The sequence below is a fragment of the Schistosoma mansoni genome, chromosome W, assembly GCF_000237925.1.
Source record: "Schistosoma mansoni strain Puerto Rico chromosome W, complete genome".
NCBI classification, from domain to species: Eukaryota; Metazoa; Platyhelminthes; class Trematoda; order Strigeidida; family Schistosomatidae; genus Schistosoma; species Schistosoma mansoni.
The window spans coordinates 35,119,245-35,133,407 of record NC_031502.1 but is presented as its reverse complement, the minus strand read 5'-3'; the positions used below and the strand labels follow the sequence as shown (position 1 = coordinate 35,133,407).

General features: G+C 34.3%; 2 protein-coding genes across 3 annotated transcripts; both read left to right on the top strand.

The window, feature by feature from the left end:
- Window positions 1–227: 227 nt before the first annotated feature.
- Smp_118100 (tyrosine kinase) lies at window positions 228–1,717 on the top strand (the record flags this gene model as incomplete). The annotated part of the gene is made up of 2 exons (XM_018789491.1): window positions 228–232; window positions 322–1,717. The coding sequence occupies 2 exons, from the start codon at window positions 228–230 to the stop codon at window positions 1,715–1,717; spliced, it is 1,401 nt and encodes a 466-aa protein (XP_018654929.1).
- A 5,060-nt stretch (window positions 1,718–6,777) lies between these two features.
- On the top strand, window positions 6,778–13,561 carry Smp_065770.1 (putative sugar transporter; the record flags this gene model as incomplete). Of its 2 annotated transcripts, XM_018789489.1 has the most annotated exon segments (6): window positions 6,778–6,861; window positions 9,263–9,453; window positions 9,940–9,978; window positions 9,984–10,214; window positions 11,680–11,845; window positions 12,991–13,561. In XM_018789489.1, coding segments are annotated over 6 exon segments (906 nt in total). In that variant the 5' UTR covers window positions 6,778–6,839.
- Window positions 13,562–14,163: the final 602 nt, after the last annotated feature.

Here is a 14,163-nt window from a genome sequence, read left to right as displayed (position 1 = left end):
AACTAGGTATAAAGCAAAAATATAAAAAATGAATAACACAATGAAATTCAGTCACCAAATACAAGTTTATATATTCACGTTTAAATGTAAGAGATAATCGAACATTGTACTCGGCTACTCAAACTGAAATAGATGAAACGGAATTCAAACTAACTGTTATGTGGTTAGAAGTTTGTTTTAGAAACTAAATAACACACACCTACTTAAATATTCATCAATGTGCTATTATGTCGTAGAGCAACAAATTTTTCTTATATATTGATATTTAAATATATTAGTTTATGTGTATCTTACATTTTAAATTATCTTTTGTACAAAAAGATTTGGGAAACAATTTGGACAAGGTGTTTTTGGACCGGTTTACAAGGCTGAACTACTTCCAAATAGTGCTTATGAAAATGGTCATCCAATCTCAGTTATTGTAAAAACCTTATCAGCTGGTTCGCCTGCCAGTTTACAAGCAAATTTTCGTAGAGAAGCTAATTTAATTTCTGAATTAGATCATCCAAATGTACTTAGTCTTCTTGGGGTTAGTGTACAACACCCACCATGGTGTATGATATTTGAAATTCGACAATATCTTGATTTATGTGAATTATTATCTTCAAGAAGATCTATGATTAATCAGATAAATTTAACCAATGTAAGTTATCCTAATGGCGTGACATCTAGTCTGCCAAACCCTCTTAGTGAATCAGAAATTTGGAGAGTATTATCTCAAGTTGCTGCTGGAATGGATTATTTATCTAGTCATCGTTTTGTTCATCGTGATTTAGCTGCAAGAAACGTGATCATTTTGAATGAGCAATTATTTTGTAAAATTACTGATCTTGGCTTAGCACGTGATTGTTATGCAGCTGATTATTATCGTTTACATCCTCATAGTCTTATGCTTCCGATTCGATGGATGCCACTTGATTCAATTATCTATGGTAAATTTACTATTGAATCAGATATTTGGGCATTTGGTGTATTGATGTGGGAAGTTTGGTCTGGTGGTATGAGACCATATTCTGCATTTTCTGATCCAGAAGTTTTAGATTTAATACGTTCTAGACAATTATTATCATGTCCACAACACTGTTCAACTAACATCTATATGTTTATTACTAGTTGTTGGAATGAAGAGATTGAAAGACGTCCAACATTTAAAGATTGTTTAAATCAAATACAAAATTGGTATTCAGATGCACCTGTTATACCGTCATTGTATTCTAGTGAACAAGTATTCTCTTATTCTCAGATTATCGATAACAAAGTTGATTTTCAACAATTAAATAATACTAATAATAATAGTATTCATGGCACAGAAAGTCTTTCAGAGACTTCAAAATCTAACTTATCAATACGTCAAACATGCCCGGGAACATTTAATATAAACAATCATTTTACTTATCCTAAAGATTATTTAACTAAAATGTATATTGTAGATCCTTTTGATTTGTTTCATCAATCAATAAATGCTCCTAATACAACGATTAATAATAATGGTAATTCCATTAGTCAATATCATAATTCTAGTCCAGATAATACAATGATAAATGGTAAATTTACACCACAAACACCAATTATGACAACACAATTACCAGTATCAAATAATTCAAATGTAATTCAAGAATCAAGAAATGATCATTGTAAATCATCTAATGGATTAGGTATTCGATTATTACCAAATACAACTACAATGTTTATTCCTACACTAAATTCTGTTAGTTAGTTAACTAATCGAAAGATTTGAAAGATTTCATTCAAGAAGAAAACCGATTGAGAAAATAATGATAATGATAACAACAATAAATTAACTTTTTTTTTAAAAAAAACTTACATTCACAGATTTCTCCTAACAGTAAATTATGACTTAATATGATTGTTTTGTTTCCTGTCTCTTTTTTCTTCTTTACCTGAATTATTTATGTTTAATTATCTATAAATATGTTGGTAACATTTTGATATATTCTGTTCCCGGGGGTGGAGGTGGGGGGTGGAAAGGATGGATACAATATGACATTAAAATAAAGCAAGAACGTAATAATAATTTACTTAGTTACCAAGTAATTGTTAATTATACTTTCTTATGAAGAGATCTAATTTGTTTTATACTATTCGTATACCGGTTAATATATATAATACATTGAATTTACCATATATAAGAATCAATTGAATATAAGAAATTGACTATACAATAGGTTCTAGTCATGAAGAAAAAAAGCAAAAAAAGAAGAAGTCATACTGTAAATATTATTTATCTTTTGCAAATAAAGATAAACAATCATTACTACATTTCATTATATTCAATTATTAACATTTAATTTGTACATTATAATTTATATGTTATAAACATTTAATACAATCAATGTTGTACTTTAAATAGGATAAAAAATTGTACCGTTTTTTTTATTTTTCCCTTGTTATCAATACACTTGAGGACTTTTTGTCATCATTGGTTAATATTGAATTTTTATGATGAATAAAACATTTTCTCAATTGAATAATTGTTTGTCGACTATATGCGTCTTTAGTGCACTTAAATGAACCCAGGTATTCACCCAATTATTATCTCTTTCGTCGTAGATATATTTATAGCTTACATAGTGTTAGCTTTCACCGTCCATCAATTTTACTTAATCCGGTGAATTTTCTGTTCCTGATTCCAAGAGCTGCCTAGTTACGTGTGGAAATCTTTAGTTCAAGTTTGTTCCAAGGCGAAAATTGAAATCACTAGGAATCATCAAAGAAAAAAATTTAGGTAGTAGATGAGAGATAACACATGATTCTTTCCGATCTCGAACGCCAGTTTAGTTTCAGTGAACACTTACATGAATTGTTTTCGTTCTTTTAGTTGACTACGGTCCAGTACAGTCTAAAATCATGAGCGTAGCGTCGGACAATCCATAAACCAAGATCACATTTCTGGTTTTGTTCTATTTTGTGACTAGCAGGGTCTGCATTAGGCAGATTTTATGGATGGCCACCTCTATGTAAGCTATGATCAATATTATTATTATTAAACGAAACTACCACCATACTGACTCTCTTTACATTATATAACTAAGCCTTGTTTACCTATCAGTAATGATCTTTCATGTTTGTCGCGAGCGATGTTAGGTTTGTTGACTCATTTCTCCTACCCTCTATTTACTGTTTGATATGTCATTTCACTAACCTTTTTCCCTGTTCAATAAACTTTATTGGTTGTTCTTTGTATACTAACGGTTCTGATATACATTTAAGAAACAGATAAAGTTTATAAAGACAAATAGCTAACTTGTTCTGACTATGGCTAAGCTAAAACTCTGTGTTCAACAGTTTAAAGATTAGCTTAGAATCGCATATGTAGGAAACTACTTTCTACACTAATATCCCAAGTCAAGATTAACTGTATCACCTATGGTAGTCATGCCATGGATCTTTTTGTACGCCGAAATTCGATAGGTTTTAGTAGAGAAGGGGATTGGCTATGAAAGTTCCTTCTTTGGACTGCGTTACGTGACAATCCTCTCAAACGACGAATGGGCAAACTACTGAAAAACGATACATGTTTCTAAAATATAGGAATCATGAATCTGTAACAGCTCAGGTTGGTTGGTTAAGAGTTGACCCCAAACAACCAAGCATATGCTTAAACAGTATTGTTCAAGTATTCATTCACTTCCTTACTTTTTGTAAGCGTTATATTCCCTATTATCTTATATTGAATGTTGAGAGTCTTTGCTTGTCTGAACAGATAATCCCACGCTCCACTGTGACTGCGCGCAGATCGAAATAAAGACCTATTCACTACTTCTCTGGTTTCTTCTATCAATAGCACGAGGGTTACCTTAAGGCACGAAAAATCCTCCAGCTACGAGACATACAAGTCAGTGACTCAGACAATAAAAATCAAGAATGTATCATATGAACAGAGAAATAAAGAAGCAGAGGCATACAACGGAAGCTACTTTTGGAAACATTATTTCACTTTTTTTTCAAAGTTTGTAAAATACTAACATTTACTTTTGTCCCTTGCTAATTTTGTGAACCATAAGTTCCTGTTTGATGTGTGATTCCCTGCCACAAACTTTTCCATTCCAAAGTTATTGTAATTCATACTTAACCTTTGGCACTCTAGTTTTCTGCCCTCATGCTCAGTTTGGAAACAAGTGTTACGTTCTAACTAGTGTTCTGTGGTTGTGTCAGGCATCTATTTATACATGTATGTTTACATAAATCTGAATCGAGAATAAAGCGAGTTGTGTTTCTATTGAACCATCCTCTCTCTCGCTTGCCAACCAATCAGGTAATAAAATAGTTTTTGTCTCTCTGTTCAAAGCCGTTGGTCTCAATTCGGGCTCACCCGTTCTGGCCTCAAGGTTAAATCGGTTGGCCTATCGTGCCAAAGCTCTAACCTAGATCGAGACAGGCTTATCCCCGTATGTTATTGAGTAGATAGATCAAGGATGCAGCAATGCAGTCACTCAATATGGCATCCATCAAAACTAAAATGTTAGGTAAAACAAAAGTGAGCCAGTGATTAACAACCCCAACGACATGGCACATTTTACCATAATTATGCAGTTGTAAGTAAATTAACAATAATAGTATTTGGGAACACACCAAAAAGGAAGTTTGTGTAGGTTCAGAAATCGATAAGAGGCACAATACGTATAGAGGGGAAGAAGTGATTAGTCATGGGGAAGAACGCACGCGATGGGTTTTTCTTTATATTTACACACTACCTCACTTAACATAAATTCTAGCCACTTCATAATAGACAGGCGTACCACTCCAATGGACATTCCCACCAGATATGGTGGTCGAAATTGCTGATTTCCAATATCCATCCTAGTTCGCCATACTTTCCACTTTGCCCAGCTCAATGAACGCATCCCGTACAACCATTGGCTAGCTTGGATCAAAGGCTTTTCGATATATCAATAGCCTTTCAAATATAACTTCGAACCTCTTCACTTCTGACTTCTGATTTGACTGGGCTGACATACTTCGATCATAAAAGGTGTTGCTGGTTAAGGTGTTGTCAAACTCTGGGTACTTGTGACACCTTTATCCTAATGGTATAAAAATGTTATGACGGTTGATCGAAATCACTTGAAAATATATACTTGCAAATATAAGACTCAGAACCTTTATTTCTTGTTAAAGTTCTAAATCTTATGTTTGTTTGTTTGTTGGCGAAACATTTAAAAGTGCCATTCCTATATCGTCTGTCGATATAGGTCATTGATGGATTACATCTACGATTTCTGTCATCTCTCACGGACATTATTTCAAAGCCATTCACAATACTCTTTAACACGCTCTTTCCCTACACTTAACTACCTAAGGATTGTAAAGGTTCTATATTTAGTACAACATGCAAAGATCATCAGAGACAGATCGTATCTAACTACAGATCTGTTAGTCTGACGAGAATAGTATGTCGCCGAAGACAGAGAGTGAAAGTAAAGGGGACAATATCTGAATGAAAGCCGGTCAAAAATGGCGTATTCCTAGGTATCATCTTAGGTCACCTACTTTTTCTTCGCTACGTCAATGAATTACCACTATTGCTTAAGTCTTCAACACTATTGTTTGCGGGTGTTATCAACATCAGGACAATGATAAGAAGTGAGGCTGATCATTTTGGTCTCTAATCTTATAAACGAGAATTAGTTAGATGGGCTGGAGATTAGGGCTTAGAAGCCAAGTCTAAGGAGAGCGTGCCCATTCACTTCAGTCACGGTATAATTACCAGTTTACTGTCGATGATAAATTTCCTCCATGAGTACAATAACATAAGGACTGAGTTGTAAAAGTACGTCAACTTGAAAACAACCATGCATCGCAACGCAGCATCTGTCAAAGGTTTTCGTGTGTTATGGTCACTACACCAAGCATTCAAATGCTTTGAAGATATGTTTCAAATTTTATATCCAACCTACCTAAGACCACACTTAGAGTACTGTATACAAGCACCTCGTTCAAGTCTGATTGAGGATACCTACTCCTATTAGCGTTTTCCACGTGGAAAACGAGATTATTAAATGGTCCTTCAAAACTCCCTTACGACGAGTGCTTGAAACGCCTTGATTTCTAGTCTAGTCGCGTCGAAAAACTCGAGGCGACCTTATTTTGACGTGCTGTACCTTAAATTACAATTCGGGTGTAAAAATGGCGCATCTTTCTGCTTCCTATATCACTAATAATCTTCGGAGCCGTGGCAAGAACGTTCGAAAACCGCGATCTCATAAACTAAGAGTAGGGTCCTATTTTTCTCATTAAACGATTAATGACAGAAACGCCTTACCCAAATAAGTAGTATCAGCCCTAACAGTAAACATTTTCAAAGAAACGTTTGGCCTTCACTACAAAAAATTGTCCGAATCAACAAAAGTCCACCAACTTACTATCTTGATCACTGAAGTCTGACAGCAGCGAATTTATAGTAACATGTGAATACGGAAATCTAGTTCATAAGCTTGGGACACAACGATCCAACCCTCTAAAGTGTTATTGTTAGTTCTGTGTATATACACAATACCGTCCTCAAAACTATATGTATATGACTATCACAATACAAGCGTTTTTCACGAATGCCCTTCAAAAATTAATTTAATTATGAAATCAAGTGTAACGTTAATTATAAATATTACTCATCAGTATCATTTGAGCTATGACATTGTGTTTGTTGTTAATTAGCATTTACACACTAAATGCCACTTGCATTGAAATATTCACAAAACGTTGTTTGAATGAGTACTTTTCACTGGCTCATGAAGGTCGCATTTTCGGAAGGAATTTCCAATGTTGTGCTTTAGCTAGGTTGGGGTGCAGTGTGTTAGCTAGTCGCCTACTGGATAAGTATGAAAATAGAGCCTGTTGAGGGTGAGACCATAATTCATGGACGGCTTTTAAGCGACGCTAAGATGACTGATTAGAGCAAAATAAGGGTTATTAACCTGTGTGAAGAATAAGAACTATAATTAACATTTGATGGTTTGAATTAGGAATTAAGTTTTGGGGATGATAATCACTAACTGACATCAACTAGAATGCCAAAGCGTTTTTTAGCTAATTAGATGAATGAATTTCGCGTTGGAATCCAAAACTTGCTATCCTAAATGTGATTAGTTCGTCCTTAAATTATAGTCTCTCTGTGATGGACCTTCACTAAGGATTCTTCACGAACTTGAATCAACCAGAATGCAAGGATGAATGTCAGTTTTGTTTTTTATCTATTACTTCTACCCCCTGTCTCTTGTCATCTTTTAATGGTTGGTTTGCGGTTAAATGTATTCACTGTAATCTTATATCTATCGTTTTTAGTATTGTCTCAAATACTATCATGTTTCATGCTATGTGAGTATATTTCACGCGTTATATCTTGAGCTGCCTTCCGCAATTAATGTTTCACTATTAATCTTTCTAAAGCGAAGGTTTTGCGATGCCTGTGATCTCTGAATGTATTTTTAAGGGCCATATATCCACCAATGTCTTTTATTATGTCAGCCCTATTCTCTACGTATTCAAACAGTATAATTGCAGTTCCAAATTTTTTGTCCCAGATGCCAAGACGTCATAGGATCCAGATTTGTGTAGTAAGGACAGAAGGTCTATGTTATTCCTTTTCTTATATGCTTCTGTGAGTGTCTAGTCTCCTGAATGAGTTTGGGTTAACGTCCCAAGAATTGATGACTAGGTGTAAAAACCTGTATGCCCGTGGTATTCCATTTGTTCTTGACTTTTCTACTCTCCTGCTATGTCCTCTGAGATGTTCCGATCTAGTGGGAAGAAAAAGAGGATATACTGAGTCCAAAATCATTTCTTAGTATTCTATACATCAAAATCATATAACCTCTTAATCTGCAATAGGACAGGGTAAAATGGTCTAGCTTTCCAAGCTGCTATTTGTATGGTAAACCCCGGAGTTCTGAAATTTCACGGGTAGCTGCCGTCTGTATATTTTATAGGATATCTGAGTCACCTTTCCAACAAGCGCTTGCTGCCTGAACTCAGTTCTTACTAAGGTCGTGTATACTGTAGTGAGCACTGTAGTTTCTGACTTTGCGAACTTCCGTCTTAAAACCCATAGGATTCTAAATCCTTTAGGTTCAACCATCCGTTAGCAGGCCGTGGTCTTAAGATCATGGCTCACTGTCACCCCAAGATCCTTGTGAGACCATACCATGGGTACAGGCACTTCCTCTATGCTTTACCTATTTACCTTTCTATCCCCAAAGTATATTTAAATACAACCTCTCTTCCAGAGCTCATTGATTTTATCGATACCGCTGTTCAGGTAGGGGGTTCCACTCAGTAATGAAATCAGAATCCCATCCTGAGTCTATTCGGTTGCAGCTTATGAACCTTTACCGATTGCCACTGGGCTGTTCGTCTCTAAAGGTATCAAAAAGGCAAATCAACACCTGAATCACTACTTAAGAAACGAAATGCCAATATAAGATCGTCTTGCATTGTGCCATAAGATAAAGGAAAAAGGCCTAAGTGTTTCAATTACTCATCCCAGTTGAGGTCTGCCATTAACTTAGTTTCGTGAAATTGTACATCCTCAGTTGCGTCAGCATCCTTAAAAAGACACGAACTAGCTATTTGAATATAGTATTCTAAACGAAGTGTTGCATAATGGATTAGGGAATCCGGATGATGTCTATATCAAAGCACTCAAAACAAGGGAGCGACCATAGCACTTGAAAACCTTCAGCAGATTCTGACTTGTAGTGCGCAGTTGTTTTCAAGTCATGACTTTCAATTATTCCTGGGTATTTTCACTTTACGAGATCTAGTTTGAGCTGATTGCATCTTTTTCCACCTACTTTTCCCCTAACCATTTTCATTGAGATATTCATTTATTCTGTCTGTTCTGTAGTTGTAATGCATTCCCTTCCTATCAACTTTTAAAGTGTTATAATTGTATTTATCCTGGGGTATCATGATATCGCCGTCGAACTAAGTCGTTGGAATGAGGGTATCTCACATTTCGATCAACCGTTATTTGTTTTGCTAAGTCAAAATAGATATAAATAATCGGAGAGAATGTCGTTTAATTACTTATTTGTGCCTTGGCAGATCAGATACAATGTGCTCTTAGTAGTTAGCTTTAAAACCAACTCAATAAATATTGTGCATCCATCTAGGGACTTGAATGGACATATCTGGTGTTTAGGTACAAAGAGCACCATATAGGTAGTTGATAACTTTTATGTACGTATTATTTACTCTTTTCTTTACTAACGTTAATCCTGTTTAGTTGGTTTGCTATTTTAGGAAATATCTTCAAGAGTTTGGATAAAATGTGGCAGTCTTATTTTCTTGACATGTCAAACCTCCTGCCTAATTTTATTGATGCGTGTTTCACGTTCAGTTCAGAATTCGGAGTTATACTCAGCTTCAACAGTTGTTGTATGTAGTGAATTTCTAAAACTTCTATTGTCGACAATTTTGATTTTCTACCAAGAAGGTAAATACTATTTAATGAAAAGATTTCTTTAAATATTTAATTGTGCTGGTTTCTACAAAATGTTTCGCTTACTGATTGTGCACGTAGCTTTATTCACTGACTTGCTCCACTTTCACGTCAATTTAAGCTCACACATTCAGGTAAATCACCACCATGGTGGTCTAGCCTCAACTGACTCATGATCTCAACTATATTTAGACATTCTTGAACATTGAGTACCACTTGGAAATTACTTCTAGGTTTGTGTACCTAGGCCATAAATTCATATGTGGGCTAACTACTTGCCCAAAACTCGATAATTAAAGTTCATTTCTAACTTAAATTATAGAACTAAATTTTCTGAACACACTAAACCATAGTTTGATTTTTTCAAAAGTATCATCGGAATAAATTCACATGTTTATTCTGTGACTGCATTTTTTGAATTTATTAACAAACTCTTGACTATTTCATACTTCATATTCTTTTTTTTTCTTTTACTTTAGGTCAAATTAAACGTAGTATTTCATCAATCTATAATCAAATAATCGTTCAGTATAATGATATGATTCAAATTTTAATTCCTTCAACTCTTTATATTGTACAGAATAATTTACTATATTTTGCCATTTCACATTTGAATGCTGTTTTATATCAGATACTTTATCAAAGTAAAATATTCACTACTGCTATGTTTATGATATTATTGTTAAATCACCACCTACGTTCAACTCAATGGTTTTCTCTTTTATTACTCAGTACAGGTATTATCTTAACACAGGTAATGTTTCACAATAAATACCGCACACTCTGCTATTTTCTACAGTGCTGCTTGTTCTCCAACTAGCATAATTAGCGTCATTCTGCTGAAAGCTTTTCGCTTTTGTTGTTAAATGTTTTATGACGGTTGTAATAGGCCTGACATTGAAGCATAAAACACACCCTATCTCCCAAAATGTTTAATTTCTATGCGTTCGTTATTTTCCTTCTAAGTTAATCCATGTTTCAACTTAGGTTGATGCACATTTATCCCAGGTTTTATGTTGATTATAAATGAGTGAATATTCTAAGTTTACCGCTTTTAGAAACTGCAGATGCTTGTGTTTATGGGTCACTCAGAACCTGATACAAATGTGTTCTGCTTCAACCTACAATCATAATCAAGAATAGAACTGATCTACAGGCATTTCATATTGACGAAACATCGTACTGTATAAACCTTGTAATGGTTTTGATGTTTCTTAGAATTCTGGCAATATTGATAAATAGTATAAAAAATAACTACTGCATCTTTGTAACTTATAATCCACTTCACAAATAAAATCCATAATTTTGGATGCAATCTAACCAAAATAACACAAATCTAAAGCAATCAGATTAGCTTTACAACAGTTTAAAATGGTTCATTCTAACTGTACTGACAGGCCTCACTAAACTATACGCAAGCGAAATGGACACAAGATCAGGTTTCAAAACGCTTCTTCTCAAATCTACATCATATATTGTCGTCCAAATAGGTGTGTAGTAGGGTATTTTTATTTGTTGGTTAATGACCTTTGCTAGTCTTAGGTGTAAAGCCAACATTTTTACGGTTGTACTCATGTTAGTCAACTGGAAAAGTGCAATAACTATTGTTTTTGCGAAAAAAAACATTTAATACACAACAAAGCTCAAATGCAAGAATTGTATCATGAATTCAATCATTGTTGATATGATTACACGTTTCATAAACATTATATCAAGAAGTCTTTTTACTTGTTCATCTGAATTTTAAACCGAAACATACACGGTCATCTCCAATTTTTTGTCTTTTATAACCGGATTATCCTATACATAGAATACTAACAGTCTCATTTGTAGCCTCATTAAAAGTAATCTTATTTAGTAACTAACTTTTGATACTGAAATCAAACCATTCTGATCAAATTATTACTTGTTTTATGAGGCATTTGTGGTATGATAAAAATATTTTTCCTAATTCTGAAACAGTCGTAAAGATGTAACGTCCTCATATGGTAGTAAATTTGTAAATAATGACTTGATCCATTTGCCAAGCACATAATTATGTGCGACGGTTAGTGACAATACATCTCTTCCCAAGTCTCATGACCTAGGTGTTGGAAACCGACTGTTTGAACCATTAAGCATATTACATACATAATCTTATCATTATAGTCAGAATTAACCATTTGAAACATGTTAACATTCTTTATTGTGAATTATTCTTTCCTTGCCATAACTCTTAGTTGCCTTCATTAGGTCAGTCAACATCGAGCAGTGAATTCCATTCAAATTTGTATGGGTTATTAGCAATTCTATTGGCTTCTGTTACTAGCGGCTTTGCTGGTGTTTACCTTGAGAAAATATTTAAAGGAACGTCAACTTCGATCTGGATGCGAAATCTACAGCTAGGTAAGACAGAAAGCACTGGTTAACACGAATCTTTTTAAAAATAAAGCATTGGCTACTAACCTGGTTCCTTATAACTTACGAATTTATAGTCACATCGAATAAGGACACAGCAAGACAAAGGTTATTAATAGGATTCGAGTACATATATACATGGGGAAGAGAATGATTCATCGAACGTTATTCAAGATATTAACATTTAAGCTAGAGAGATGTGCGCGTAGGCTGTCATTTGATCAAGCGTACACGTCTATACAGACAAGATAGTGATCATAATAGAACAAAAAAATAGACATATTGTTGCTGCTAAAACAACATTGTCTGTTAATCAAGTTAATAAAAGAGCTTAACGAAAGTTAACCATAATCGAAATTGATTGTAGAAGAGTCGCTATGTCTCCTTACCACTCTTTTTAGCATCTTCAACGTCCAAATATCCCTTATTAGTTTTCCCAAAATTTGTGAGAATCTCTATCTTGATGATACAATTATAGGAAAAAAATTATTTTACGTTTGGATGATGCATGCGTTGCACATACTTTCGATAAACTCTCGTAATAATCTTTCTTGTCTCTGTATTCGACCTTCGGTAACTTTTAGCTGTTGACTGTGAATGAAAGTTAACAATTGCATGTTAAATGTTTAATTGTCGTCAGTTTCCTCAACAAAAAATTATGTAGTAAGACCAAGCAATGTTCATGGTTTAATTTTACTATATTTTCCTACTACTTTTGATGTGTGTCCCGTTTCGTAATACACAAACTTGTATGTAGTTAAGGTATAAATGCTGTTTAGCTTGCTGAACTAATTAATAATCTCACCATATTTCGAATTGTACCATTCAATTTAAATGATCAGGGATGTATTTGTACGTTGGTCCAATTGATCACCCTTGTGACTGTACACCACTATTGGTTGTTGGTCCTACGTCTTATAGCGACGCGACTACAACGTCCAGCCACCATAACTCGGGTGACAATCACTACCCATGATTTGCGCCGCTAATCTAGACTTATATAGTTACTAAGGTCATTAAGATGCTAAACCTGCGCACTAACTGTTGACCTATTACTCATTACTGAATAGAGCTTTGACAATGCATCATTATTGATACTTATATTCACTAATGATCTTCTCTCTATATTTTAGGTCTCCTCGGTGTGCCAATCGGTCTGTTTGGAGTCTTCATTAATGATGCATCGAAAGTCAAAACTCTGGGGTTTTTTTACGGTTACACACCTATCGTTTGGATTGTAGTTATTCTTCAGGCGTTTGGAGGGCTAGCGATAGCCTTTGTCATGAGATATGCTGATAACATTTTGAAAGGTTTCTCTATGGGTCTATCAATGATTCTGTCATCTCTCATATCTTATTTCCTATTTGATGACTTTACTCCAAACATGTAAGAGTTAGCACAATATTGTTTTCTCCAACCTTTAGTACGTAGTTGAGTAAACATTTCGTAATGTGGGAGCACCTTAAATACAATTTGTAGGCTAAGTACATTTCTATTTGTAGTTCTTCTTGTGGTCAATCAATAAAGTTGTTAATCTTTTTTATAAAATAAATTTAGCTAACCCGTCTGATCATGAAACGACAAACAACGAAGTATCCTTAGTCAGTTGTACACATACGAAAGTTTGTTTAAAATACATCCATTTACTAAGAATGTCATAGGTATCTAGAATGTATCTTTAATTTGATAAATGTTGTTTTCCAGACATTACCCACTCACTGTCTTACAGAACACTATTGTATAATTAAAAGAATTCAATGTACTATTGTTACGTCTGGCCGATTGTGAACGCTATATTCGCTTCCCTAAGCTAGTTCTGTACCCCCAAGCTAGAACTATACACCGACTTGAAGACCAGAGAAAAGGCACAAAGTGTGTAGGAAGCGCTTTACTACAGGATTCATTTATGTACAGAAAATACAGGGGTTTTATAGTAATTAAGAAACCTTGAGTTTCCATAGTAGCAGTATGTTAAACAGCCAATCAGGATCTCGTTATTTTAGTAGCATAGCTTCTAATTAGTCGCTGATTGGTTGGGACTCTTTATGAGCCTCTGGAGGCTCTGATAGAGTTTACTGTAAGCCGACTTAACAATTATGTATTTAAAATTTGATAGGTTGAACTTCTGATTTGTTTAATGTTGTAAAGAGAACACATTATTAACAGAATGCCAAAATCATATTGTGACAGTCACATATTTCACTTTATTGTTTGATCTACATTATAGACATACAATATTGATTCTCGTAAACAAAACTAATATTCATAAATTCATTTTCATTCAGGTATTTATTTGTCGGATCCAT